The following is a 27,740-nucleotide window of genomic DNA, read 5'->3' as shown; positions in this document are numbered from 1 at the left end:
CCCCCTTTTAGGTGGTACAGGTGGTTTCACCACCCAAAGCTAAGTCATAGCACATACTTGTTTGATTTCTGCAGTGCATTTAACAAACCCACCAAAACCAGCCAACCAGCAAACTACCCAGGCTTAGTTTTAATGCATTTGCCCTTGATTGATACTGATTTCTAGCCATCAAATTAAATGCTAATTCATGGTGGTAGAAGACTTTATTTAAAGGAGGGAAAATAAACTCACTGGCTTAAGGGTCAGTTTACTTACAGAAACCATTGTTTTTTCCTGAGGTCCTACTGCTCTTCCACTGCTGAAAGACTGATAGAGCTGCTCAAAACTCTCTCTTACATGGAAATGGCAAGAGCTTTCATTAACACACCTTCCAAGAAGTAAGATGGTACAAAAATCTTGTATCCAGTTCAAGGCCTCCTGCTTTTCAATTTTCTAGCACAATCTTAAGCAGCTGATGACCACATGTGAGTAGTTTTATCCAAAGTAACCACAGCCTTCACAACAAGCCTTCACTTCAAGAAACAACAGCCTTGGTGTTAAGTAGCTGCATGCAGCTCAAGGGAGGCAGGCTGGTTTCACAATGTCATGTCAAGAACCTCCTGCCAGCCTTTTTGTAAGCACTAGCACTGCCATGTTTCTTAAGGAGATCCAGAGCCTGTTGGTGCAGCTCAGGAGGGCACTGGGATTCAAGGTGGAGGAGCACAAGGCAGCACTCCAGCACGTCGGGGAACGGGAAGACCTGCACAGAAAGGAACATAAGGTGATTGATGTCTGTTCTTTCAGCTATAATTGTTCAAGTACAACATATTCAGGCAGGCACTGCTTTAGAGTATCTTTGGTACAGACAGGCATGAGTGAGATGTGTTTCTAGCTCTTTTTCCAGTGCATCAGCTCCTGTTTAACCTCCTCCTGCACAGTCACTACAATTAGTTATGTTACAGACTAGAGAACAGAAGGGTCTAAGACAGCCTAGGACATGTTGTTTTCATTGGTGATTTGTAGTCTCTACAGCTTATCTGTAAAGGCCCTTTTATACCTTAAACTTCTGATCTCACTGTTTATCAAAACTGGTTTTGCATCCAGAATTCTAAGCAAGGGATTACTTTTAAAATGCATGGGAGGGATTGCTACAGAATATCCCACTGAGTTCTCCCATGCAGGAGCTTTACCCACCCTTTCCAACTGCATGGAGGAAGTTAACACTCAAAAACATCACCCTGCTGCCCTCTGTCAATTTGCTCTCAAAGCTTCCCTAGGATCACAAAAGAAAATCCCTGCTCCTTAGCTTCTGGATGAAAGGGATTCTGTGATGAGGCTGCCCTTAGAAAAATCTGTCTCCTTTTTTCAGAACCACCTCTTCATTCTCTTCTGAAAACTTACCTTTAAACTGTCTGGAAATTCTGCTAGTTTCTGCTTTGCTTTTAGGAGCTGCTGTGTTAGGACAGGGAGTGTAATTGCTTCCTTTACTTCACCTTTCCTGTCAAGAGAAGAGCAGATGTCATGAGTAGCTTTCTCAAATGACAGCATAGCATCCCTCCTGTACAGGGAGCATAGAGTTAAACAAGTGCTACACACTCCAGCTCCTTGCCAAAGGCTCAAATAATTGCTAACAGAGAGACAGGCCTCTTAGATCATGCTTGTCCTTTTCATTATCTTCCCCTTTTCAAGCTACTCTGTTTATTCACTGTACAAACATGCCCTGCATGTGAGAAAGTTACTCAGCTGTAGTAAGTTCATGCACATGGTAGTTCAGCCCCAGGGAAATGCAAGTCTTCTGAGCTGTAAATGAAGTGTCCCTGGGTGACAAGCCAGAGATCAGAGGCAGTCTGAGCTAAATAAGAAATGTGCTGCACAAACACAGGCTAAAAGCACTGCTTTTTAGTCTATTCATGTTCTAAAGCTTACCAATTCATCTGGTTGCTGTCAGAGCATGGTTTGTCTGATTCTGTCTCTGAACTCTGCTGCAGGTTGCTTTCCTGGGTGTTTCCATCTGTGTTTTCCTGGAGATTGTTCCTCTGCTGCTGATGCTGGTGGATCATATCTGCTAAAATCTGCTGGACCTCAGCTATATCTCTCTGGGTGTTCTGCAGAGCAGCAAACTCTTCTGAAAGAAGCACTTTGCAGCCAGTCAGTTTTGACTGCCTGTCCACCAAATCAACCAAGCTGGTTTTTGAGTCACTTTTGGCCTCACACCTGTGAACTTCAGTTGTACTGCAGTGGTTTTCATCCATCTCAGCTGCAGCTTGATCAGGAGTTTCTTCAGAGGAGAACTGACCTGAAACATGATCCTTCTCAAGAGCTGTCTGCTCACTGGGACACGGCACAGGATCCGAAACAGCCTTCTGCAGGACAATGGAGTCTTTGGGTAGCTTCCACCACAGGTCATACAGCAGTCCATAAGCCACAAAGGCCTCTAAACTTCTGCAAGCATCCATGCTCTGAGAATCTGTGCTGTCCAGTCTGTGTCTCAGGTTACTGCAGCCTAATAATGAAAAGAGGATTACAAACAATTTGCAGAGACTTCCAAAGGAAAAGACCAATCCTACTAAGTGAATTACCATCTTGGAGACCCCAACCAGAGATTTACTCAGATGCTGCCACAGTGGTGCAGGAAGCAGAAAAATGAAGGCAGACACCTTTGGCATCTTTTTAAACACAATACTCTGTTCTAGCTAGCATGAGACTCCATGTTCTCATTATCTACAGCAAAACACCTTGGTACCCAGGCTACACGTCAGGGTATTCACATGGTCAAGAACTGCAAAAATCAATTCTTACTCTGCAGAGAAGGAAGGTAAGGGCAGCTTGGAGGGATTGTGACTATGAGATGAATGCAGCTTTTCAATGTCCTGATCTCCCTTACAGAAGAGAATTTGTTCAGTTTTCTCCATCAGCCATACCAGCTGACACTGCTGAGCTTCCTTCCAAACCCAGGGATTTTGATGGCCCAACAGGCCTTGTACTGACCAAATCCCAGTGGTTTCTGTGTATGTGGGCATGTCTTGCTCCTTCTAAACATGATAATGTGACAGTAATGGACACACAGCTGTGCTTACAAGGAAGATGCTCCAAGCTGTTGGTGCCAGGAGAAGCACATGAAGAGACCTACCTTCAGGAAGGATGATACTGCAAATCTCTTGCATCAGAGTGAAATTACCAGCATCATAACTGCGGGTCACAGCTCCAACAATACTTTTCACTGCCTCATCCCAGGTTGCAGTCTGATAGCTCAGGGCTGCAAGGGTCAGGTCGTGGGAGATATGGAAAAGCACCTGCAGGAAGCACCAGAGAGCACAAGTCATACTTTTAATGCCAAGTATGAATTGCACACTGCTTATGACAATTGTGGAAGAGCCCAGAAGCACATGACTTAACCAAAAGCAATTTTAACAACAATGCAAGGTACATTGTCTCCTTTGTGCAGGAAACTCAGCACTTCTACATTACTTGTATCTGTAAAATCAGCAGCTGTGCTTCCAGGTATCCTACCAACACCTGAAAAGCAGCATGAAGATGGGAGATGTCAGTGACACAGTGCAGTCAGAGAGGAGCACCAGGCTGTGAACAGATCTTCTGAACTCCAGGGTATTTCAACAAGCAGCAACCCTGCCTCTCCCAACAGTCCAACCCTGAATCATTGCTGAGACTACTCAGCTATGCTGACCTCTCCCACCCAGCCAGCACATCTCACTGCTCAGCACTGACACTGTGCACCAGTTCTTAGCCTGCACAGAAAGCAATGCAGAAACAAGCTGTCCCAGCTGCCTAGGACACTACTTCTCCCAGACTATAGCCTCATCCTGCAGCAGGGTGCAGATACCAGCCCCTGGTAGCAGCTGGCACACCACCATAAAGTGGCTGAGTTTTCCTGTGCATACAGGTCCAAATGCTTTTACCTGCTTTGGGTGTGTGTTTCTGGTAGATGGAGGATGCTCAACACTGTGCAGCTGCTCCCGTGCACACGCGATTTGTTCAGTGGTGTCCATGCCTAATACCTTCTGCCACACTTCTATCACCATGTCCAAAAATGAGGCCTTTCTGTTCAGCTCCCAGCTGTGGTAACAGGGAGGCACAGGGCTCTTTCTGTCACAGGGATTTCTTTCACTAAGGCACTTGCAAAGCAGTTCGTTAAGGCAGAAGACGAGTCTTTGTCCCTTTAACAACAACAACAACAAAAAGGCACTGAGCTGCTGCTAAAAGAAACAACAATCCCTTACTGACCACAGCAGGTAAGACAAATTTAGGAACATCATGGCTAGTAGAAGCTTGTTGGTGATAGACTGGTTCACAATTGCAGCTTCCAAAGGAACAATGCTGCCAGAGATTCAGAGGTCAGAAGGACATTTCAGAACATGTCAAGGGAGCCTTCTGCTTCTCAGCCTGCACAAAGCCCAAGTTACTGGATTAAACCTTCAGCAGATGGATTTAAGAGTCAGCTTGTTTGCTTCTTCAGTGGAAGCATGAAGTACTTTCCTGCACTACTTCTTTTCATGACCAGCATTATAGATTTTTATAAAAAACAAAACCAACCTAAAGAAAGAAATCCCTCTTTTTTTCAATTGCTCTCACATAATTAGCAAGCATAGAGCCTACATGCCTTCCTTCCAGGGGCCCTCTGCCTCTGCAAAGGCACATGGGTTTTGGCAGGATCACTGCAATAGACTTACAGAAAAACACTGTGAGACTCAAAGGACTACCCGTGGACTACTGACAGATGGGAAGGTCATCAAGTTAATCTGGAGACAGTGCTAAAGAGAGCAGCAAGGAAAGGCTCAGACTCACAAATAATGTTTTATGTTGCTGAAGGACTTCCTGAGCTCCCACCCAGTTCCTGGATAACAGCAAGTCTTGGGCACATCTGAAAGACAAAGTTGCTGACAACTCCTCCTCTCCAGATATCAGCGCAAGCTCAGCAGCAGTTTTAAGGGACGTGGCATCCCCCTTTTTTGCCAACACCTTAACTGCATCATAAGGTGAGGAAGCCCCCAAATAACTGAAAGATAAGAGCAAATTGACATGATTAGTACTGCAGCACTGCTTTTAAACTGGATTACAACCCACTGGCACACACAAAGGAAGATAAACCTGCATCGTCCACAGGTTCTCAGAGCTCTCATCGCTTTGCCTTACCAAAGTTTCCTGCAATCATACAATGCCTGATTTGATGCAGGGTTACAAAGGGAAAGTCACATGGCCTAATAGTGCATACTTCTGGTGGTGTGCACGCCATGCACAGCTTGGATAAGAAATAAACAGATTCAGAAGAGAAAGTTTGTATGCAGGAGTTTATCCCTACTGCATTTCTCTGGACTTCAGCTGAACCTTTTCACAAGCGTGAACACCCTCAGAAAAGCCAGGACTGAAACCAGCATCAAAGGACGCTGTGCCAGCCAGAATATTTCAAGCCTTATTGGTAATTTTGGTAGTTACAAATTTGAAACACTCTAGTGTTGAGGAAGGATAACCCAATGATTAGGCTATCAGCCAAGGCCTCAAGAAACTCAGGATGAACTGTGTTGTACTGCATCTTTCCAGTGGAAAGGTTGGAAACATCACAGTCTTTTCATATACATCCTAACCTTAGTCTTGCTGGACTAGTTTCCAAAGACTACCAGTGATGTCTACAGGAAGATATGGCTGTATTATGTATTACTGTATTATGGCATTTGGACCTGCTGCTCTGAACTGCCACCTGGAGCTTCTAGCAGGAGTCTGGTGAGATTAGGCTCAGAAAGGACCTTAGAGAAACAGTGTCCAGACCAGTTAGCAGATTTCAGCTGCTAAAAAACCCAAGAACTGTCTTTGTTTCAGATATGGAACCAATTCTGTCTTCTTCCCAGTACCACTCACCATTTGGCAGCCATGGAATAATGACCATCTTTCTCTAACAGAGCTGCCCAGCTGGTGTAGAGATCCTTCAGGATTGGATCTTCTGGCCGCAACCTGGCCTTAGCAATTACAATTGCTTCCCTAATGCACGTAAGAGAAAGCAGACAGAAAAGTTAAGTGCGTACAAAAAGCCAACCAAAGTGTCAAAATATGCCAAACATAACTGAACATATAGCAACCTGTAAAAATTGTTCACTTTCAGGAGCTCGACAGCCTCATACACTTTATGGATGGACAGGAGGTGGGAGGCAGCCTTCACATACTGCTCCTGAAAACACAGCTGCTTTGCAAAGGCTTCTACTGTCCAAACCCAGGCCTGGTACCCAACTGCAGAAGAGAAAGCAGTATCATTAGAATCAAAAGTGTAAAGCTGGAAGAATTACTGTGGGATGACAGGGTCATTGGTTTCATCACCCTTGTCTGCCCTAGATTAGCTTCTTGCTTCTTAACTACCCTAATACAAGTCACTGAGGCAATGAAACAGGGCAAAGCTAGAGCTTGAACACACCTGTAGGACTTCACTACCAGTAAAACAGCTTAAAAGCATATTTAAGCAACAGCAAGGTGGAAGGACTGCTACATGTTACAAAGAACCAACTTTTGTGCTTGGAAGGATGGATCTGCTCCTTCAAGAAGTGCCAAAGGAAACAACCCTTATTTCCTGCTATCCCAGCCCAAAGATGCTTGTGGAAACACTCATGTCTTTGTCATAAATAGGACATGTTTTGTGTTTGAGTTTAGTTATCAAGCAATTAAAGCAGCAACTTCCTCCCAGTCAGGAACAATCATGAGTTTCCAATCCAGAACCATCAGAACAAGGCTACCCTTGGCAGCTAATTCTGTCTACTTATGTGTTAGAAGAACAAACATACCCATTGGTGAGATCGCCACCAGCTGGTCTGTCAGCTCTCCCCTCTCAGCAGCTGCCTGGAGGACACCCTTCATATCTCCTTTCCACAACATGAGCTGCTGAAAGAGATCTGGATGCCCATTCTCCAGGTGATTTTTTCCTGTTGGAAGCAAACAACACTTCCTATCAGCCTGAGTGCAGTAGCATTATTTACTACACTACAGTAACTTGGCACTAGTGAGGATTATTCAAGCTTTTGCAGGTTTGCATCTGAAAGATGTAAAAACTACTCTGGGAAAAAGATGTCTTTCCTTTTCACACAGAGCAGCATTCTTAATCCTGCACTTTAATCCACAGTGAAAGAAAAATCAAACAGTTTTCCTAATTGGCTTTCTCCTTGAATGCAGCAGTTAACAATGGGCATACTGTGAAGTGGATTCATTACTCCACTTACCTTCCACATCAATCATCTTGTGCAGAGAAGCCCTGTCTGCAAACAGCCCCAGGTGGATGCGATCCTTGAGGTCAGGGGATGCATCTTCAGTATCATCTAAACCAGAGGAAAAGAATAACTATTTAAGATTTGGTACAAGACTGGGAACTGGAACCTGCCAGGTCACTCTCCCACTCCATTACACTCAACTGTTGGTAAGTATTTCTGCCTTCTACTTTCTTTCCTGTACAATTTGCAGATCAACACTTAGAGCTCCCATCTCAGTTTGAGTAGAAGAACCATGTTTTGTGCAGAACATTTAGTCTGAACCAAACACAGCATGTTCCTTCACATGATCTAAGGAACAGTACTGTGAGAGTACAAACATCTCCCTCCTGGCTTATTTTCTCCTGCCCCTATTAGATTTTTGAAGGTGAAAACCTCTTTGCATGTATGCAGATAATTCCACACTATCTCCACAACGTAGGATCCTACTCAAAACCTCTCTGGAGTGGCTAAGATACAATCTCAAAGGTCTCTTCCAATCTGGTTAATGCTACCTCCTCTGCTACCTCCTCTGCTACCTCCTCTGCTACCTCCTCTGCTACCTCCTCTGCTACCTCCTCTGCTACCTCCTCTGCTACCTCCTCTGCTACCTCCTCTGCTACCTCCTCTGCTACCTCCTCTGCTACCTCCTCTGCTACCTCCTCTGCTACCTCCTCTGCTACCTCCTCTGCTACCTCCTCTGCTACCTCCTCTCCTACCTCCTCTCCTACCTCCTCTCCTACCTCCTCTCCTACCTCCTCTCCTACCTCCTCTCCTACCTCCTCTCCTACCTCCTCTCCTACCTCCTCTCCTACCTCCTCTCCTACCTCCTCTCCTACCTCCTCTCCTACCTCCTCTCCTACCTCCTCTCCTACCTCCTCTCCTACCTCCTCTCCTACCTCCTCTCCTACCTCCTCTCCTACCTCCTCTCCTACCTCCTCTCCTACCTCCTCTCCTACCTCCTCTCCTACCTCCTCTCCTACCTCCTCTCCTACCTCCTCTCCTACCTCCTCTCCTACCTCCTCTCCTACCTCCTCTCCTACCTCCTCTCCTACCTCCTCTCCTATCCTACTGCTAAAGAACTAGGATAAGAGACCACAAGAAGTCACACACTTTAATAAAGGATGGAAAAACCTCACAAACCAATAGATGCTTGTGGTGGCCAAAATCTAGCCCTTAGACACATGCTTCTGAACACTTTAGAGCACCCACCCTCCAAATAGTTCAGTTTTAGGCTGATACCTTTGGTTTTCAGACATGCAGCCAGCCTCAAGCAGTCCTGATGCAATTCATCTTTTGACCTGTGATCCATGAATGTGCTGAAGGGTAGAACAGAACGAGGCTTCCTCTTCTTTAAAGAGGTATCAGGAGCTAAAGACCATCAAAACAAAAAGGAGAGAAAAAACCAACAAATTTAAGTCACTGCTGCACAGTTAAAAGTGTCTCCTACAACAGAGTCTGCAACACATTCTGAACCCTCCTCTTCCTCGCACAGGAAAACAGATGCTTAAGTCCTATAGGGCTTTGACTTTTGAACACTGATCACTTTGCATATTCTTCTGCCCATCCTGCCTAGGATTAAACCAGCAATTAAAAGGCAGGACCTAAGCCCACAATAAACAACCACTCAACTGACCTGAGAAACAGGGCAAATAAAAGCAGCAGTATTGGAACATCTAACAGACTTTAAAAGCATGCTCTCTTCTTTCTCTGGCACTTCATTTGCTGTCACATTAGGAAGGGAGGCTGCAGCCAAACAGAAGCCTACATTATGGAACTCTGCAATGAGGCAGGACTTTTGGAAGTCCCTAAAACATACTAACTTGGTTTCTCTTTAGGTGGTTCCTTTTTCACAGGAGCTTTCTGGGTCACAAAAGGCTTTGGCAAGCTGAATGAAGAATAATCATATGCAGATGAAGATGTATCCTTGGACACTGGAGGTAAGTGATAAAAGAAAAAGGATAAACAATACATGGGAAAGTCCACAGCAGAATACTTGAAACATTTCCTTCTATCACAATGACTTTGAAATAAACAGAAAGCAAGCTTTGCTTTGCCATAGAACTTGACAGCCTTTTAAGTAAGTATCATAAGGCAGTCAGAAAGCTAAACAAGATGTCAACAGACACCAACAAAGATCCACCAGGATTGTAAGATCTATCACCAGAAGGCAACACTGATCAAAAAAATGATGGCCCAACACTGTAAATTTGTTCACCAGGCCAGAATCCTATTTAAAGACAAGCAAACCTAAACTAGTTTATTCCAGAACTGTATTTCCTTCAAGTGAGCTACTTCTTAGAAGAAAATCTACTTCTTAGAAGAAAATCTGCCTGAAAATGTTAAACTTGGTGATGCTCTGAGGGCTAAACTGTTTGGGACCCATTGAACAAAGATGATTTGATTATTACCAGTCATGGAGACTTTATTAGGCACCTCTGCCCCCTGAGCTTCTTTTTCCCCTTCATGGTCTGACACTCCATTTTCCTCTAGCAACATTTCCTTCAGGCTCTCATCTCCATTTGTGGCATCACTTAGATCCTGCTTGGCTGAGCTCTTTTCGACAGGCTTTTTCTTCTTCTTAGTTTTGGCTTTTGGTTGTGTACTTTTTTTTTTCTCCCATTCTGTCCTCTTTTTGCCTGTAAAAGGTTGCAAAAGTTACTCTGATATTACCTGATGAGATTTGTGGCATACTGTATTGTAGCTGTCCGTTCCTCAACATCAAGACTGTTTCCAAACAAGCAGATTTGAATTCAGCTTAAGAACTAATCATACCATTTCAACATGGCAAACCTCTGTTTCCCAGCTCTAGCTTCATAGAATCAACCAGGTTGGAAGAGACCTCCAAGATCAGCCAGTCCAACCTATCACCCAGCCCTATCCAATCAACCACACCATGCACTAAGTGCCTCATCCAGTCTTTTCTTGAATATCTCCAAGGATGGTGACTCCACCACCTCCCTGGGCAGCCCATTCCAATGGCAAATTGCTCTCGCTATAAAGAACTTCTTCTTCATATCCAGCCTGAACCTCCCCTGGCACAACTTGAGACTGTGTCCCCTCATTCTGTTGCTGGTTGCCTGGGAGAACAGACCGACCCCCACCTGGCTACAACCTCCCTTCAGGTAGTTGTAGAGAGCAACCTGAGCCTCCTCTTCTCCAGGCTAAACACCCCCAGCTCTCCTGATAGGCCTCCTCATCTTCAGGAAGGCATCATCTGCTTGACTGTACCTACCCTGAGGAGGCCTTGTATGCTCCTGCTTTGAGATGTGCCACTTATGAACTGAAAAATCATCTGCTCCTGTATAAACAGCATCTGAATCCACTGGTGACCACTGGACACTCAGCAGCCGGCCCTGGTGCCCTCGGTAGTTGCAGAGTGGCTCTTCCTTCATAACATCCCATACCTTATAAACAAGAAAGAAAAGCAATTGCTCAGACAGTTTCATCTTCCCCCTATGCTTTCTCTTTTCAGTGATTTGCACTTGTACAAAACTCTCTTTCAGGGTGTTTGCACCAACATGCAAATGGAGAAGAGCCAGGGCTCCCTTTGTTTGCATCAATACATTTGCATAACATCTTTCTCTTTGAAGGATCCAAAAGGATCATATGATACTGATGGACTTAGAAAACAACTTGCAAGTTGCAAAAGCATCCCAGTACCTGCTGTCCCGAATAAGGAGATGGTTATCAAGGGTAAATCTGCAGTACTTCAACAGTTTATCTCACACAAGAAGCTTTGCTGTTTAGTTGGTCTGGTTCTATCACACTATAGAATGGATTACTTGAAGCTAAAAGAAGGATCACTTTTGAGTGGCTGTGGAACAATACCTGTGCAGTGCCATCATAGCAAGCAGACACCAATCTTCCCTCATGGTGGGGGCTCCAAGAAAGGCTTGTGATTTTAGCTGTGTGCCCAGCCAGAGTTCGAAAAGGCTCTGTTATGGTCACAGGAGTTTCCGAAGTGCTCTCTAAAACCAAACAGAAATGCATCAAGCATGGCCAGCAAGACACACCAGAAGTGAACCAAATCAAGATGGCAAGACTAGGAATATAATCTGCAAACTCTTACCTATGACACTCTTCAGGTTATGCACATAAATAATGGCATTGACTGAGCCTGAAGCTATCAAGTAACTCAGCTCTGGCTGGCTCCCATGCTCATGATGCCAACGGATGGCGTTAATCAGTTTATGATGCTGCTGGATAGTGCAGAGCAACTTCAAGTTTGGTGGCTGAAATATTTCAATGGAGCTGAAATGCAAGAACCACAGTGTAAGAATTCCACCAGTCAGTGAAAATGGGTATTTTGTTGTTTTTCTGCATGAGCAGAGTAACAGAACTTGAAAGGGAGTTAAATAAATGAGATTTGATTTTCTGGATGCAACTCAACCCCCTCATTCAGTTCATGAGTAAAAGTGGGTTTCAACCATGGGTGGATCCTTGAAAAACAATGGAACATGATGATGTGGAACCTCCATGCCAAGAGCAGCTAAACCAAGTAACAGCAATGAATGCTGCATTACCACAGTTCAAAAACATTGGCAGTGATAGGACAGAGACTACCCAGGGCAACAGAAAGTACTTTTGCTTCACTGCAGTGATTCTAGTCAGGATCAACACATACACAGCCTTAACCTCCAAGGGAAACATACCCATCTTCATTGCCAAGAGCCAAGAGTTTGCCATCTGGTTTCCAGCTGATCTCTGTACGGGCAGGCAGTTTGTGCTGTAGAAAGAAGACACAATTATTGCCAACAACTCTTGAACCTCTCTCTCACCTGCCTTTGACAGAGCAAAACTGGCAACTGGACAGAGCGGCAATTAACTCTGCAAAACGAAAGTCACAGAAGGGTCCACTGCATTTTGTAGCAGGGACATCAGCCTGAGCAGGAAGGGGAATGAACTGGTGCAAGAACCAGTGATTATTTTTATCAGTTCAGTGACATGGCTCAGTGGAAATTTGTCTGCATTCCAACAGGACCTTGATACTCAATCTTCTTAGGCTCCTTGGAAGACTCCTGACATTGTGAGCATATTCTGTCATCTTCCAAGAGAAATCAAAGCTTAATTATTTCTATCCTTTCTAATTCTGGTGAAGGCTACTTACAAATTAGATGCCTATACCAGATCATCTCATTGCCTGTGGCATTAGTCTCTTGACCCCCAGTGAGTCTTCTACTCTAGGAAGAAGCCAAAACCCAACTGATATAAATCAACACACTCTGATTGACATCAGCTAATATATGCTGACTAAAGCAGCTCAAGATCTAAACCACTTCATGTATTTTGTACATTCAGCTAAAAAGTGACTGATCATACTTGAGAAGATGTTATGGCCATTTATCACCAAGCACTCTGCATTAGCTGCAGCAAAAAGGGAACAGATTGCTGCAAAAGGATGGCTGTCTTTACTGCAGCATCTGTTTTCAAAAGTTATTGTTTGAAATCAGAGAACTAAAGTTGAGAGAGTTCATTCATGCATCTCCACCACTTGATCTAAGCTCTGGTATTATTCAGAATGTTATTCAAAGTGCTTTGAAATCTGGGTGTGAATTAATTATGCTAAGGAACCACACAGAGCTTGAAAAACCAGAGCCTGTATTTCAATTCTTTTCTGGTCATACAAACTAAACAGCAGAAAAGGAAGTAACTGATGCCAGGAACAGGCATGCCACAGTGACAGTGGGGGGTAAAAAAAGATCCTTTTTCAGAGACAGACACATAAACTGTGTCACAGAAAGTACAGTTGCTAAGAATCCCTTACAAGCCACCCAAAAATCATACTCACTTTAATTGAATTAGTGTCTCGGATAACTTTGTTGATGTCATTTGCCTCTCCACTGAGATTCCAGGGGTTGTGTTGAAAAACAATACCTTCTCCAGCACAACTATATAAAGTTACAGAGGGCTGTTCACCTTCTCCTCCTATCCAACAGAGAAGAAAAAGCTCAGTATACTGTGTTTTTCATCAGTCTCAGAAGTCATCACTCCTACTATAAATCAAAACTTTCTTTCAAGAGGCTGTGTAGCTGCTTTGATTGCCTGTGCTCTGGCAGCAAGGTACTTCTCACAAACCTCTGCAACAACCTCTCATTTCTACCAGCAGATCTCTCCTTAGCACAATCACTGCAAGCATTAACATTCCCTTTGGTGTTTGGTACTTAAGAAAAAAAAAATCAAGTTGTGGAAGAGCAGCTAATGGTTTGGTTCAAATTGCAGAAATGGAGAGCTGGAGCAAAGGAACCCATGCTGGATGTGACAGTTACTGGTCTACAATACCCTGAGGTAAGTGCAGAGGTGTGGTACTCTACTCTCACCTACTTCCTGAAGCTACTAGAATTCAAAAACTAGAAGGGATTGCTTTGCTCTCTTGCAAAACTGTGAACAATTCCTCAAGCAGAATACATATAAGAATGCTGCTAGAAAGGATTGATGCCAAGCAAATGGGGCTCTTTTTCCATTTCATGGCACCTGTGTGCTCTGCAGCTCTGCAACAAGGCACCCAAAGACTCACCAGAAGACAGAGGAGGAGTTGGAGGTCCCCAGGCTAATGCATATACAGTGCACTTGTGGTAAGTACTGGAGATCTGAGGTGGCTTATTCCTAGCGCTGGGCAGGAAGATAAGGAGGCAGGAACAGTCAGATTTCAGCAATGGAATTAAAGCAATGTATTTCTAGTAGTAAAAACAGACACCAGATGCTAGACCATACTAAAGCAATGAGTCAGCCAAGCCTTCTTTAGCATCTCCTGTAGGACACTACTGAAAACACAACAGAACTGTCCTGATGACTTGCACCTGCTTGTTGCTCTTCATTTTCTGAGAATGACTTTCTGGCTAAAGTTCTCCTTAACTGATGACTTCCCACAGTTATCTCTGGTCATGCCACTTGAGTAAGATTACCTTAGAAGCTACCAGTCATAATGGAGAGATGCAAAGAGGTATTGAAAATCCACCTATTTGACTGATTTTAATTTAATCCTGCTCCTGACTTTCTTACCTGCTGGAGAAAGTGTCAAATATGCCAACTTTTCCATCATCTGTTCCAAAAGCCAAGCAGCCTTCCTTAGTTGGATGCCAGGCTAACTAGAAGCAAAACAGAAAGAGACTCATACTGGCACAAGCAATGGCCACATTATTTCTGATTTATAAACAAGAGGAAAACATTGGAACTGGTGAGCAAGCACCATCCCTTACACCTCACCCTTCAAACTATACAGCCATTTGATCTGCCCCCTCTACTATTAGTATTAGAGACTCCCCTCCACTAGCTACTGTGGGATGAGATGAAATGGACTAAAAGGCAGTAACCTCTGGCTACCTGAAGACATCCATGCTGGGTTTTGTGTATATCAAGCTTCCTAGCAGGGCAAAAGAAACCACAGATGAAGCCAGAAAGGATCACAAAGGAGGATAAAAGTGAAAACATAATTAACAGTCAGCTGACTTTCACTACATGTACTATAAACACCTAGGGCTGTAAAAAGGTCTGAAAAAAAGGTCTAAAAATGTGTTGCCAAATTCTAAGATGCCTTGGATGAAGTACAAAAGGAGTAATTTGCCTTTACAGAATTTGAGCTGGGAAAAGTCTTCTTCAGAGTGAAGGAGAAACATTCTTTGGAGAGAAAAACAGAGCAAGGGGAGGAAAAGAGGCAGGAGAAAAAGGGAATCAAAAGCACACTTACTGCTGTAACCTTGGACTTTATGCTTTGCCAGAAGGTTTTCACATCATAGATATTGTTCATGGACAAAGTATTCCACACCCGGATCATGCTGTCTCCAACACCAATGGCAAGACAGCCCGTGTCCACAGGGGAGAAGGCGAGACTATAGACAAATCCCCCAAGTGAGGGCATGGTCCAGCAACATTCAAGAGTTGAGAGGTCCCAGCATTTCACCTGAAGAATGTTCAAGGAACAAGGAATGGTTAATTGTCCTGACTGGTAAGACAAAGAAAACCAAAACATGACTGAGATGAAAAATCAAAGGGTCACATTCAAAGCTTGACAACAGTATGTGACCTGCACCCAGGGGGCTGTGTCACAGACAGGGCTGCAGGAGTTGTTAGACTGTAATGGAATGGACAAAAAAGATTCTATTTTGATATTATGGCCCTCTTCTGGCTTCAAAATAGGAGGTGATCTACTGTTATTTCTTTTCTAATAGATGCTTTAGTTTGTACAAGTTATTTTAAGAAGGAAAAAACAAAAAGGCCTTTTCAAATGGAAACATACAGGGAATAAAGAGATGGCAAACTCCCTTTATTAAATGCTTACTATTGAGTGCATAATGTCATAGCTCCAACATGGTAAGAGAGTGAGCTTATAAACGGGCAAAACCATATGCAACCTGTGCTCCAAACCAATTTTAAGCAATGATGTTTTAAAATGCTGCAATGAACCCACCCTGGAGGAAAACTGCTGGCCCTATATGGGGTAGCCTCACTCAGTCTAAGCCTACAGGCTATTTTTATGTTAGTGTTATAAATGGTTCTTACATCTCTGTCCATTGAAATGGATAAAAAGAGCTCTTTGTCTTGATGCTTCACAGGACTCAGGTTGAACACAATGCGGGAGTGGTTTTGTCCTTCTGAAGATCCCAGAAGCGTCCACTTGCGCTTTCCAGGTTGGGTCAAATCCCAGAGCAGCAATTCTCCTCTGCAAAATTTCAAGTGTGTACTTCATTGTTCACTTCAAAAGAATGTAAGTTACACGTAGAGTGTATTACACAAAGACATGCTGCAAGTGTAATGCAGGTAGACACTCAGCTACTACACGTGCACATGTGTGCATGGCTGCAGACATGCAAACACAACCCTGCAAGTGACATCACAGCTACCACACTGCAAACTGCTGTGCTCCTTTTTCTCCCATTAGATGGGCAAACCTACCATTAGCAGTCAACATTCAGTTTGATTGTTAAATTATGGAACAAACAGTGGTTTTCTATTACTGAACCCCCACTTTAACTATCTTCTCTCAAGTAATACTGGGAAGGAAGCAGGTGTCAAAGTTTCCCGGCCAGCTCTTTGTCAAGTGTTAATCTGCCGTATTCAGGCTGCTGTGTGCCCTACTTACCCAAAAGAGCTGGACACAATGTCCGTGGATCGACCAGAAGGCCAGTGAACAGTCAGCCAAATGCGCTCCTTAACAGCAGGATCCACAGCTCCACCTCTTCTCTTCGTGGGTGGCAACTTCAAAGTCATTACACCTACGGAACCAAGAGGGATCATCTAGACCTATTACATCAAAATTCTCTGAGACAAAAAGAAGTCTTGTGAATCTGATGCTTTAAGTATGCTCCCCATGCTTTAACAACTCAGCAGATGAAGGCTGCAGTTAGAGAAGACCTCATCCACCATATTGTTGTGTATCACATTATCATCTTACTTACTTCTGCCTCTAGTACAGCTCCAGATTCGTATGGTCTGATCTTTGCTCCCCGAAGCCAAGTAACAGCCTTTCTTTGTGGTTGTGTCCTGTGTCATCTCCCCATTTGGAACTTTGCTTTCCTCTGAAGAAACTGCTGCATGCCATTGAAGTCGTGTTATTATACTTTAAAATTCACAACTTAATGTAAGTTAACTAAAAATGTATTTGTTTGTATCAGAACATACTGAACTTATCAGTTGCCTTTGCTTAGTTGCACTCTAGAAGGTATTAAATTCTATTAAAGGACATTTACATAAACTGAAAATTACTTCACACACTATTAATTACTTCTACAAACCTTGGAGCTCATCCTGCCAAGCAGGTAACCTCTCCTCACCGGGCACAGGGCACCAGGCCAGACAATGTATTTCATCCTCGTGGCCTCTCAGCCGATGGAGTACTTCTCTTTTCCTGCTGATGTCAATTATAACCACCATGCCATCCTTGTAGCTAAAACCAGAAGAGAATGAAGAGATTCTCAGATCCTTATGAAATAATACCTAAGCCAATTGCTGAGCTCTTTACCAGGACCACTATCTCCGTATTAACAGATGGAGAAGCCAATTCTCAGGAAGCAGACCTAATAGTCAACAGGACCCCCAGTATAGCACTGGTGTACCTGCAGCTGCCTTTTCAAGTGCAAGCAGCATCTTTGGCTTCAGGAATGACAATGATTCATTATCAATACAGCTTCCACTCAAGTGTAATTAAAACCCAACAGTTTTAAGAAGCTTCAAAGATGCAAACCAAAGCCAGACCCTCATGTTGTTTTATAGATTTCTGTGTCTTCACAGGTCTACCAAATCCAACTAAACAGCCACTACAACCTCTTCAAATCAACTTTGCAAACAGTACAGCCAAAATTCACTGTAAGATTCTTGCAGGAGAATGGAAAACAAAATGTAATGAATATTTACCCAATCGCCACCACGTTTTCATTGTGAGGAGAACAAGTGAGACAAAAAATTGTCCGAGGCTCGGGGAAGAACTGCTGGCTGTCACTTCTGTTGTGCCAGTAACAAACGACGACACCTTTTTCATCACCGGATACAATCAGATCTTTCACAAGGGGTGACCAGTGCAACGCTGAGATCACGTTCTAAAGAAAGGGGATTGAAGACACTTAAAGCTCTCTTACCACCATCTAACAGGGGATAATGAGTAGAAAATAATCGGTGAGTGCTCCCCAGCGTCAGCTCAATTACTTTAAAGCATTTCAGTTCTGCTGGGCTTTGGCATAATTGAGTGACAGTAACTGTCCAAATCTCTGTTCTTACTCCGTCCTGTGTGGAACAGTAACTTGCTGAAAAGATGAAAGTGAGCTAAGTGCAACGAGTACTCATTGCGATCATAATTGCTTCCTGAGGCTTTGAAGGTAACCCACAATTTAAGATGATGTAACAACGGTGCAGTCCTCGGGGTACAGCAAAAAGCTGCCCAGAAGCGTTCAAAGGCTTTGATTTCGCCGGGTTTCAAATTCACCTCTGGTTCCAGTAGCATTACCTTTGTGTACAAGACCTACAAACCCCGCACACTGCGAGCTCCTTCTGTCCCACCCTATCGGTCCCCGGGGCAGCAGTTCCCGGCGGGCACCCTACCTGGTGCAAGCTGTACTCCGCCACCGGAGCCAACGTCTCCGTGTCCCAGATTTTGACGCTCCCGTCGTCGGAGCTGCTGGCGCAGAGGCTGCTCTGCCCCGGACAGTGGCAAAACGCGAACCCAGAGATCCTGTCCGTGTGCCCGATGAGCTCCCCTACACGGACAGCAAGACACCGTGATGGGACCCCCCCCCCTGAGCCAACAGTAGCTTCCCAAATCCATCCCCAGGTCCCCACCCCCGGGGCTTCCGCCGGCCCCCATGTGCCCGAGGGGCTCTCGGCGGCTCAGCGGCCCCGCGTGGGCAGGGCGATGCTATAAAATACGCGGGGGGAAGGTCCCGCGTGGCCGGGGCCCCCGCAGGACAAGGTTGCGCCGGTACCGTAAAACGTGGGTGCTGCAACGGCGCCGCCGCCGACATCAACCAAGCAGACGCGGTGCCTCGCCGCGAAGCCGAAGAGGCGGCCATCACTGCTGGCGTCGCTACAGCGGCTGCTGTACCAGTTGGGCGAGGCGGGTAGCACCCGCACGCCCTCCGCCGCCATCGCCCCGAGCCGCTGCGGGCCACCCAGCAGCGCCGCGGGCTCTGCCGCCAAGCGCCGCGCACGCCGTCGCAAACAGCGAGCCGAGCCGAGCGTGCCTGCCGTAAAGCGAGACGGGGAAGATGGCTGCGCGCTGGGTGCTCGGTGTGGGTGAGTGTGGGGGGACAGCGGAGCGCTGGTTTGGACAGCGGAGCGCTGGTTTGCGGGGGCGTCTCTCGCCTGCTTACTCTTGCTCGCTATGTTTTTTCCTTCCAGGTACTGCCTGGGCCCGCGGCCTCCTCAGCCGGACGCAGCCGGAGAGGTGAGTTTGGCTCTGCCGTCAACCTGGAGCGGGCTCTGCCCTCCTGCACCCCGGGGAACTGAGGCACGGCCCGAGGCGCCTCGCTTAGGGGCTCCCTGAGGCCGGTGGCTCGGGTCTCCTGGCTCAGCCTTCTTACTGGGTTCTCACACTCCCTTGGAGCTAAGGGGAATGCTCTGTGCCCCTGCAGTGTCTCCCCATGTATTCGAAGATTGAGGCCTGCTGGCATTTCTCCCCCGACCTCTTTCCATCGGATGTTCGTGTTTCTCTGGCTGACCTGTTGCTCCCCTCTGCCTTTTCCCCAGTCATTGTTTTCCTGTGATTGCTGGTCTTTCCTCTTAGTCTGGAGAAATATCAGAGCTCTGCTGGGGGAGCACTGATCAGTGCTGACTGTATCCCTGACTTCAGAAAGGTTGCAACGTGCAGGGCTTAGATCTGTACTAGGGCAAAGTAAATTCCAGAGACTGAGAAAGAAGAAAGAGGCTTACATTGATCTGTGCTTTGCTTTACTGCCTTGTAGCTAAACAGGGTGATGTATTGTTTCTTTTACTTAATTCTTCTAGTTTATATGGTTTATTTGTATATAGGTTCTTTTACTTAATTCTTCTAGTTTTATATTATTATTATTATTGTTATTGTTATTATTGACTGTGCCTGATTCTAGAAAGCTTTTGTTTCTTGTTCCCCTTACTGACCCATGCAGAATGTACTTACGTTTGTCGATGGTCGCTAATGTCTTCTACTTACAATGTGTTTGTGCCCTTTTTGCCTCCTAAAGTGAAATACCAGTTGCCCTTCACATGAGGGTCGAGTTACCTTACAGTAGGAGTATAAGATTGATTGTTTGTCAAATATGCTAATGTGCTCTGCTAATATCAGGAAGACTTTATCACTACTTGAGTTATTAAGTTACAGAGTTATATTAATGTTCGTGTTAAGTGCCTTCCTGTGTTAATTGATGAAATTGCAGCTAGTGATGATGAATTGTTTGTTTTGGTGGATGAGATTTCTAAGTGTCAAGACACTGAGTTTGGTAAACATCTGAAAAAAATATTCCATATTATTTAACCTCCTGTAGAATATACAAACCTCGTTTGCCAGGCATTTTTAAAAGGCTTTGCACAGCTTGGCTACCCTCAGGAAGCTTTTCCAGCCTTAGTAAAATTCATAGTATCTAGTCTTGAATTTGGTTGTTCTTTGTAGTTAGGATTGGGCGCCCAGTTCTGCCTCATCTAGTCAGCAGGGGGCAAAAGGTAGCTTGTTTTTTCTTCTGCATCCGAGCTGAGTTTTGCTATCAGGTTTGGCTTATGTGGATTTGATTGCCTTTTGAAAGTACCTTTCCTTTCAAATTTCAGAATGTTGCCTGTGACTGTGTCTTTGGGTGACAATTTAGGGACACTGGATGTGGAATCTCATGCTATGCCGGTGTCACTTATAGTTCATGGTTTGCTTTAGAAAGCCAAGCCTGAGGCTTCTGTTTGAATTCTAGTCCAGATAAATGGAGCAGGGACAAAGAACTCTTGTGCTCAGCAGCAAAGACTGTGGTCGTGTCTTGCAGGTGGCTGGCATCCAGTAGCCTTCTTCCTTTGTCATGCATCCACACGAGTACATATCTGCAGAAATCTGCAAAATGGGAGAAAAAGAACAGGATTGTTTACCCTCCCCAGCTTCCTGGAGAGCCTCGCAGACCGGCTGTAAGGATTACACCTGTCCATTTCTTTGCCTGCTTGTGTTAGGCAATTTCTGAACAGTTTTGTAATTGTTCTTCATTGGGAATTAATGTGTTGTGGCAGCTGTTGGCACACTCCTCAGCAAAGTATTTGCATTTCAAAAGAACAGGCATATTTTTAACACCATGAACTAAGGACATAGTATCATAGTATCATTCAGGGTTGGAAGGGACCACAAGGATCATCTAGTTCCAAGCCCTCTGCCATGGGCAGGGACACCCCACACTAGATCAGGCTGGCCAGAGCCTCATCCAGCCTGGGCTTAAACACCCCCAGGGATGGGGCCTCGACCACCTCCCTGGACAACACATTCCAGGGTTTCACCACTCTCATGATGAAGAACCTCCTCCTCACATCTAGCCTGAATCTCCCCACCTCCAGCTTCATTCCATTCCCCCTAGTCCTGTCACTACCTGAGATCCTGAGAAGTCCTTCCCCAGCCTTCCTGTAGGCCCCCTTCAGATACTGGAAGGCCACAATTAGGTCACCTTGGAGCCTTCTCTTCTCCAGACTGAACAGCCCCAACTCCTTCAGTCTGTCCTCATAGGAGAGGTGCTCCAGCCCTCTGCTCATCCTTGTGGCCCTTCTCTGGACACCTTCCAGCACCTCCATATCCCTCTTGTAATAGGGGCTTCAGAACTGGACACAGTACTCCAGGTGGGGTCTCACCAGGGCTGAGTAGAGGGGGAGGATCACCTCCCTCGACCTGCTAGCCACACTTCTCCTGATGCAGCCCAGGATCTGATTGGCTTTGCGGGCTGCAAGTGCACACTGAGAGCTCATGTTGAGCTTTTTGTCCACCAGCACCCCCAAGTCTCTCTCCTCAGGGCTACTTTCCAGCCAGTCACTGCCCAGCCTGGATTTGTGCCTGGGATTGCCTCGACCCAGATGCAGGACCCTGCACTTGCTCTTATTGAACTTCATGAGGTTGGCTTGTGCCCACCTCTCCAGCCTGTCAAGGTCCATGGGACTGCATGCAGTGCCCTGTGCTGACTAATGCAGTGGATGTGAAAATGCAGTTATCGACCAACTCACTTATTAAATCAGTTTCCTACCTGTTCATAAAGAATGCCATCTCTTTCAGATTTGTATTGATGTTCAAGTTTGCTGGCTAATTTTGGTCCCTGGTGGTACAGTTACAGTGTTAAATGAGTCTGTGGAGACAGCTCTTTGTGCCAGTCAAACTCGAAACCGCCTTCACTTCTGCAAAGCTAATTAAGTTCATTCTGGTAATATTTAGTTGCTGTCTCAGCAGGCTGACTTGGCAACAGAGTAATATTTTGGAGGCTGAATGGATCTGTCAGTGTTAGACTGCTTGTAAAGCTGAAGAGGAGGAAAGGAAAAGATGATGAAAAAAAAAACCTCATCCTTCCTATAAACTTCTATTTATAAACTAAATCTCTTAAGATGGTTTTCAAATTTTCTGTGTGCTAGCTACAGTTTTTTTCTTCATGTGTTCACTTCCACATGTCAGAAGTATGGCTGATTTGTTATGTTCATGGTGTAGTAGAGGGAGTCACACCTACTTTATTCCTAGTAAGAAAGCAGATTGTGGAGCAGATGTGTGTGCTCCTTTCTTGCTTTCACAGCATTACTAACTTCTGATTTCTGCATCTAGGAAGTGTATCACTGTCGGAGGGATATAAAATACAGCCATCAAAAGATGTGGTATCTGGCAACACTGGTAAGCAAAAAGTACTTTGTACTCTATCTGCACTAGATTAGCTATATAGACCTGCACTAGGTTATATGGCTATGTGGCCCTGCTCTGGCAGGTGGGTTGGACTTAATGATATCATAGTATCAGTCAGGGTTGGAAGGGACCACAAGGATCATCTAGTTCCAACCTCCCTGCCATGGGCAGTGACACCCCACACTAGATCAGGCTGGCCAGAGCCTCATCCAGCCTGGGCTTAAACACCTCCAGGGACGGCGCCCCAACCACCTCCCTGGACAACCCATTCCAGGGCTTCACCACTCTCATGGGGAAGAACTTCCTCCTCACATCCAGTCTGAATCTCCCCACTCCCAGCTTCATTTCATTTCCCCTAGTCCTGTCACTACCTGAGATCCTGAGAAGTCCCTCCCCAGCCTCCATATCTGGAGGTCCCTTCCAACCCCTAACATCCTGTGGCCCTGTGGTCCTGTATCTGTCAGAATGCAAAATGTAATGTCTGTGTTTGCTTTACCAGCCTAGTGCAGGCACAATCCAATGAGCATCTTCATTGTGGCACCCTGGGGAAGGGCATGCCTCTGTGCAGGCCAACAGTTCTTTGTGGTTTGGTTTAGCTGTTTTCTCCAAGTATGCCCTCAGATGGGTACCCAGGATCACAGGCAGATTATGCACTGTGGAAGAATTTCCATGTGCAGGAGCAGCTGGCAAAGGGAACTTTGAAGGGTAATGTTTTTAACAAGTTTCATTCAGTATTTAGCTCAGAAGTTTGTGTGTAAGATACTACATTGAAGAAATGCTAATTAAGGAAACTGCACTCTTTTGGTTTTCTCTTTATCATGGCAAAATAACTTAAATAGTGTGTGGTGAGTAAGAGAAGGGAAATATTTGTACTTACAGGAGTTAACCTTAACACTTTGATTGCAGATAAAAGGAATGTCCATTGATCAGGCTCTTGCTCAGCTGGAATTCAGTGATAAAAAGGGAGCAAAGGTGATCAAAGAGGTATGTAGTGCTCTTCTTTAACACTGCTGCCTTCATGAAAACTTAACATCTGCCACCAGAAGTTTGGAGATGTTTCTATACTTGTCCATATTCCTATTTAGCCCATTTGGAACACGTTCACACAGCACAGTTTTGTAGCAGTCATGTAGTACTGTGACTTAGGAATACGCAGGGGTCACTTGTGCTGGCTGTTTGAACTTGTAGTGATAACAAATCACATGTGGGTACTCTCTCCAACAGTACTTGGTATTAAATGGTAAATAATGCAGAGTCCTTGTCAGTTATGGCTGCTACATCAATGTGCTTTGGGTCTTAAAATTGTAAGAGACAAAGGATATCATCAGGGAAGGGACTCAGTTCTGTAGAGGCCTGAAAGCCTTTCACACACTGTAGTTGTTAGGTGTATCATATTAGTCAATTTCTTGGTCAGAGCATTGATTTCTGGCAATACAATGACAAAGCAATGCCCAGGATTAGCTGAAAATATTGAGTGGCTTAAGTTCATTTTGTGCACCTTTTGGATTTTCTTGCTAGTTTGTCTAATTAAACCAAGGTCTATGGATGGAAGGTGGACAGAAGCTGATGAGAACCATCTTTTCCACCCCCTTTCTTCCCCAAAGTATCAAACAAGTTGTATTGTAGCTTTTTTTCCAGTCCATATGCAAAGAATGTTGTCTGAAAGGTAGTTATCTTTTTAAAATGTGGGTTTCTATAAAACACTTTTTCTGTACCTGTTTCTTCCATGTAATCTAGAGCTCAGAAATAACATTGCTTAAATTCCTGCTCAGTGTTTCTTCTCCTTCTGTTGCAGGTTCTGTTAGAAGCACAGGAAATGGCAGTAAGGAATCACAATGTTGAGTTCAAATCAAATTTACATATAGGTACATTTGGTTTCTTATTTTACTGCAGAAAAATGTCATCCTGCCCTATGAAAAATTTCTTACACTTAATAAGATTTTGTTGCTTCTAATCAGCAGAAATTACTGGAGGATAGTTTCTAGTAAATGGGCTGCCCAGGGAGGTGTTTTGGAAGAGACTGAATGGGGTGCTTGGTGTCATGGTTTAGTTGATTAGATGGTGTTGGGTGATAGGTTGGACTCGATAATCTCAAAGGTCTCTTCCTCCTCTCTCTTTTCTGTTCCTCCTCTCTCTTTTCTGTTCCTCCTCTCTCTTTTCTGTTCCTCCTCTCTCTTTTCTGTTCCTCCTCTCTCTTTTCTGTTCCTCCTCTCTCTTTTCTGTTCCTCCTCTCTCTTTTCTGTTCCTCCTCTCTCTTTTCTGTTCCTCCTCTCTCTTTTCTGTTCCTCCTCTCTCTTTTCTGTTCCTCCTCTCTCTTTTCTGTTCCTCCTCTCTCTTTTCTGTTCCTCCTCTCTCTTTTCTGTTCCTCCTCTCTCTTTTCTGTTCCTCCTCTCTCTTTTCTGTTCCTCCTCTCTCTTTTCTGTTCCTCCTCTCTCTTTTCTGTTCCTCCTCTCTCTTTTCTGTTCCTCCTCTCTCTTTTCTGTTCCTCCTCTCTCTTTTCTGTTCCTCCTCTCTCTTTTCTGTTCCTCCTCTCTCTTTTCTGTTCCTCCTCTCTCTTTTCTGTTCCTCCTCTCTCTTTTCTGTTCCTCCTCTCTCTTTTCTGTTCCTCCTCTCTCTTTTCTGTTCCTCCTCTCTCTTTTCTGTTCCTCCTCTCTCTTTTCTGTTCCTCCTCTCTCTTTTCTGTTCCTCCTCTCTCTTTTCTGTTCCTCCTCTCTCTTTTCTGTTCCTCCTCTCTCTTTTCTGTTCCTCCTCTCTCTTTTCTGTTCCTCCTCTCTCTTTTCTGTTCCTCCTCTCTCTTTTCTGTTCCTCCTCTCTCTTTTCTGTTCCTCCTCTCTCTTTTCTGTTCTCACCTTTACCAAAACAGGAAAGGCGTCTGCAGCAGCACCACTGAAGTTAGTGTGGCTCCTGAGCCTTTGACCATGAGTTTGTTGTAGTTGGTGTCTCACTATTGTTCTTCTGGCATCTGCAAGATGCATTGGGTTTAAGGTTTATTCATCTGAGAGTGGAATTTCTGCTGCCTCTATGAACAGAAAGCCCTGATTCTTGACATGATTCTGGAAGACTAGACAAGAAGCTGGAAATTTTAATGGCTTTTTGTTGTTGCCAACAAACATAGATGCTGGAGGCCTCATCTGTGGCTAGTACTACTAGATTTGCAGGATAGCAATCTAAACTTCTGCAAGAAACAGTATGAAAGTAAAGTTATTGCCAATAGATTTCTTAATAAATGATTACAAGGTAAGTTTGTAGTAACTGTAGCACTTTCTTGCCTAGAAATATGTTTGAGAGATATTTACTTGTAGGGTTTCTTTATTTTAGGCCCAAAGTAACAAAACTTCCTGTTTTGCCAAATAAGATATAGATGTTCAGCTGACCTCATAAGCTTAAAGTAACCTGGACTGTAGAGCAGATTTGATTAGAATTCTTTGGAGCCCTCCAGGCCTTTACCATAAGAAGGTTTATCTGCTAGAGCAGCACTGGATGTGTAGATAATGAAAATACCTCTGATGAATGCAATAAAGGGAGAAGGGCCGGGGCAGGGGGAAATGAAGTCTGTAGTACTGCACCAGAAATTCATGACACAAACTACTGAAAAGCAGTGGAATTAATACCACCTTCAGAAGAGCTATTTTATCTGGTAAGTGTTCAGTGTAGCTTCTTTTGGGTTTGTCCTTTACCACATATTTATCTTTGCACACATGCTATCTAGGTTCATCTCTTTGGCGCTCTTGAATAGTGTGAATGCAACTCAGGGTTTCCTCTGTAGCAGTATCTGCTAAGTGCAGTGGAGGAAAGATGGTGGAGAGAATCTGAAGTAGAGTTAACTTTTCATATGCAGTCATGAAAGATCCCCTAGCAAGGCATTGTTTCAGCTGCAGATGTGTGATTCTTGACTGATGTGCAGATTCTTGACTGAATTGTCTTCTCTCCCTCCTGCCTTTCTCCTTCAGCTGTGTCAGCCACGGGCAGAGGCCGCTATGTGAAGCGGATTCGTTACCATGGCAAGGGCATGTTTGGCATCATGAAGATCTCCAGGTGCCATTACTTTGTGAAGCTGGTGGAGGGTCCTCCTCCTCCTCCAGAGCCACCAAAGACTGGTTTTGACCAAGCAAAAGAATATGTGGAGCAGCTGCGAAGCAGAACCCTCGTTCATACTCTGTGACAAACTCTTGTGGCTGTATAGGTATCTCTTGTTTGACAATGTAAATATATACCAGAATAATTCAAAGCATGGTTTTAGTCATATTTTTGATTATACAAGAATCATCATAGACTTTTTACTTGGGTGTCAAGCCATGGGTTTGGAAGAATCTTGGAAAAGCAGCATCAGATGTTACTTTTGCTGAGATATCTGGACCACAGCATTCCAGCTCTACCCTGGACTATCAAATCTAGAGCACATGGTGCCATTGTAAAGCTTGTAAGCAACTGCAGTTGTCCTCAGTTTCACACACCTGTCTCTTACCAATGGTTGGGGCCTCTGTTGTAAAAATGTGCTTGACAGTCATGCTGCAAAGTCAAGACCTGGACTAGGACTTGATACCTCAAAGTAGCTACAACGGTGTAACAAAACAAGTAACAATCATCGCTGAGATTTTCAGGCACCAGTTTATGCTTGCCTTTTCTGTCATGCTCTTTCCTTGCAGCCTTCTGTTGTGCATCTTGGGCATCGTGTCTGGGAGTGGGGAACAGAAACTTCATTTGGAGTTCAGGTTTTGGCAGTCGGTAGGTGGCGATGTTTAGTTTGCTAGAGGGAAGCAGCAGTGAAAACTCCCAGCCTGTAGAAACTCTTCTTGATTCTGACCGTGGCATTAATAAACTGATGTGTGCAAGGAGTCCAGGCTCCTCTCTGGAAGCTCAGTGTGGGCAGCAGGCACAACATGGACAAAAGCTTGTCTTGGTGAAGAGCGAACCAGCTAATCTCCACTGTCTGGAAACAAATTGCTTTTATAATGTGGAAGAAAGTAAAATGCTCTGTGGATTTAGTATGGAATGGCTTGTTGCATACACAAATCAGACTTTCAGTTCTCTGAGAACAATCCCATTTTGCCATTGCTTTTTTGAAGACAAGAAGGCTGAGGTTAGTAAGGGGAATCTCATTTCACTCAGGCAGATTTTCAACTCGGCCAGAGATCATGAACACCAACATAAAAAGAGAGTCAGCAGTTGCTTGTTTATGCAAATGACTTATACTTAGACCTTTCTTTTCTATTCTGGGAATGTTAGAATGG

The 27,740-nt window shown here is 44.6% G+C and overlaps 2 protein-coding genes across 3 annotated transcripts; one reads left to right on the top strand and one right to left on the bottom strand.

The window, feature by feature from the left end:
* Nucleotides 1-188: 188 nt before the first annotated feature.
* On the bottom strand, nucleotides 189-18,796 carry GEMIN5 (gem nuclear organelle associated protein 5). Of its 2 annotated transcripts, none has more exons than XM_068161712.1 (28): nucleotides 18,629-18,796; nucleotides 18,249-18,403; nucleotides 17,568-17,749; nucleotides 16,949-17,100; nucleotides 16,613-16,744; nucleotides 16,297-16,429; nucleotides 15,717-15,876; nucleotides 14,905-15,117; nucleotides 14,220-14,305; nucleotides 13,735-13,829; nucleotides 13,009-13,145; nucleotides 11,873-11,946; nucleotides 11,290-11,471; nucleotides 11,049-11,188; nucleotides 10,453-10,624; nucleotides 9,629-9,856; nucleotides 9,041-9,151; nucleotides 8,460-8,588; nucleotides 7,194-7,289; nucleotides 6,762-6,899; nucleotides 6,069-6,216; nucleotides 5,851-5,970; nucleotides 4,783-4,993; nucleotides 3,897-4,154; nucleotides 3,110-3,272; nucleotides 1,906-2,482; nucleotides 1,381-1,477; nucleotides 189-739 (listed from the first exon to the last, which is right to left on the bottom strand). In XM_068161712.1, exons 1-28 carry the CDS (start codon nucleotides 18,789-18,791, stop codon nucleotides 584-586), a joined length of 4,608 nt encoding a protein of 1,535 aa, XP_068017813.1. In that variant the 5' UTR covers nucleotides 18,792-18,796; the 3' UTR covers nucleotides 189-583. The 2 variants fall into 2 exon arrangements, with proteins under 2 accessions (XP_068017813.1, XP_068017818.1); XM_068161717.1 differs by having other exon boundaries at nucleotides 16,613-16,741.
* An 85-nt stretch (nucleotides 18,797-18,881) lies between these two features.
* MRPL22 (mitochondrial ribosomal protein L22) lies at nucleotides 18,882-27,341 on the top strand. The gene is made up of 7 exons (XM_068161699.1): nucleotides 18,882-18,938; nucleotides 19,044-19,089; nucleotides 20,645-20,780; nucleotides 22,435-22,500; nucleotides 23,416-23,493; nucleotides 24,305-24,374; nucleotides 26,460-27,341. Exons 1-7 carry the CDS (start codon nucleotides 18,911-18,913, stop codon nucleotides 26,669-26,671), a joined length of 636 nt encoding a protein of 211 aa, XP_068017800.1. The 5' UTR covers nucleotides 18,882-18,910; the 3' UTR covers nucleotides 26,672-27,341.
* Nucleotides 27,342-27,740: the final 399 nt, after the last annotated feature.

The sequence above is a fragment of the Melanerpes formicivorus genome, unplaced genomic scaffold, assembly GCF_026170545.1.
Source record: "Melanerpes formicivorus ecotype bairdi unplaced genomic scaffold, bMelFor1.0.p_v2 SCAF_2, whole genome shotgun sequence".
NCBI lineage: Eukaryota > Metazoa > Chordata > Aves > Piciformes > Picidae > Melanerpes > Melanerpes formicivorus.
Note: the sequence above shows the minus strand (reverse complement) of the source record. Positions and strands in the feature narration are given on the sequence as shown.

Bases quoted from the DNA above. Each gene is read 5' to 3' on its own strand.
- GEMIN5 (XM_068161712.1), bottom strand. From the start codon at position 18,791: ATGGCGGCGGAGGGCGTGCGGGTGCTACCCGCCTCGCCCAACTGGTAC. The intron at 17,750-18,248 runs GTAGGGTGCCCG...CCCTTTCTTTAG, and splicing joins CGGAGTACAGCTTGCACCAG to AACGTGATCTCAGCGTTGCA. The intron at 6,900-7,193 runs GTAAGTGGAGTA...TGCTTCCAACAG, and splicing joins CAAGATGATTGATGTGGAAG to GAAAAAATCACCTGGAGAAT.
- MRPL22 (XM_068161699.1), top strand. From the start codon at position 18,911: ATGGCTGCGCGCTGGGTGCTCGGTGTGG. The intron at 18,939-19,043 runs GTGAGTGTGGGG...TTTTCCTTCCAG, and splicing joins GCGCTGGGTGCTCGGTGTGG to GTACTGCCTGGGCCCGCGGC. The intron at 19,090-20,644 runs GTGAGTTTGGCT...CGTGTCTTGCAG, and splicing joins AGCCGGACGCAGCCGGAGAG to GTGGCTGGCATCCAGTAGCC.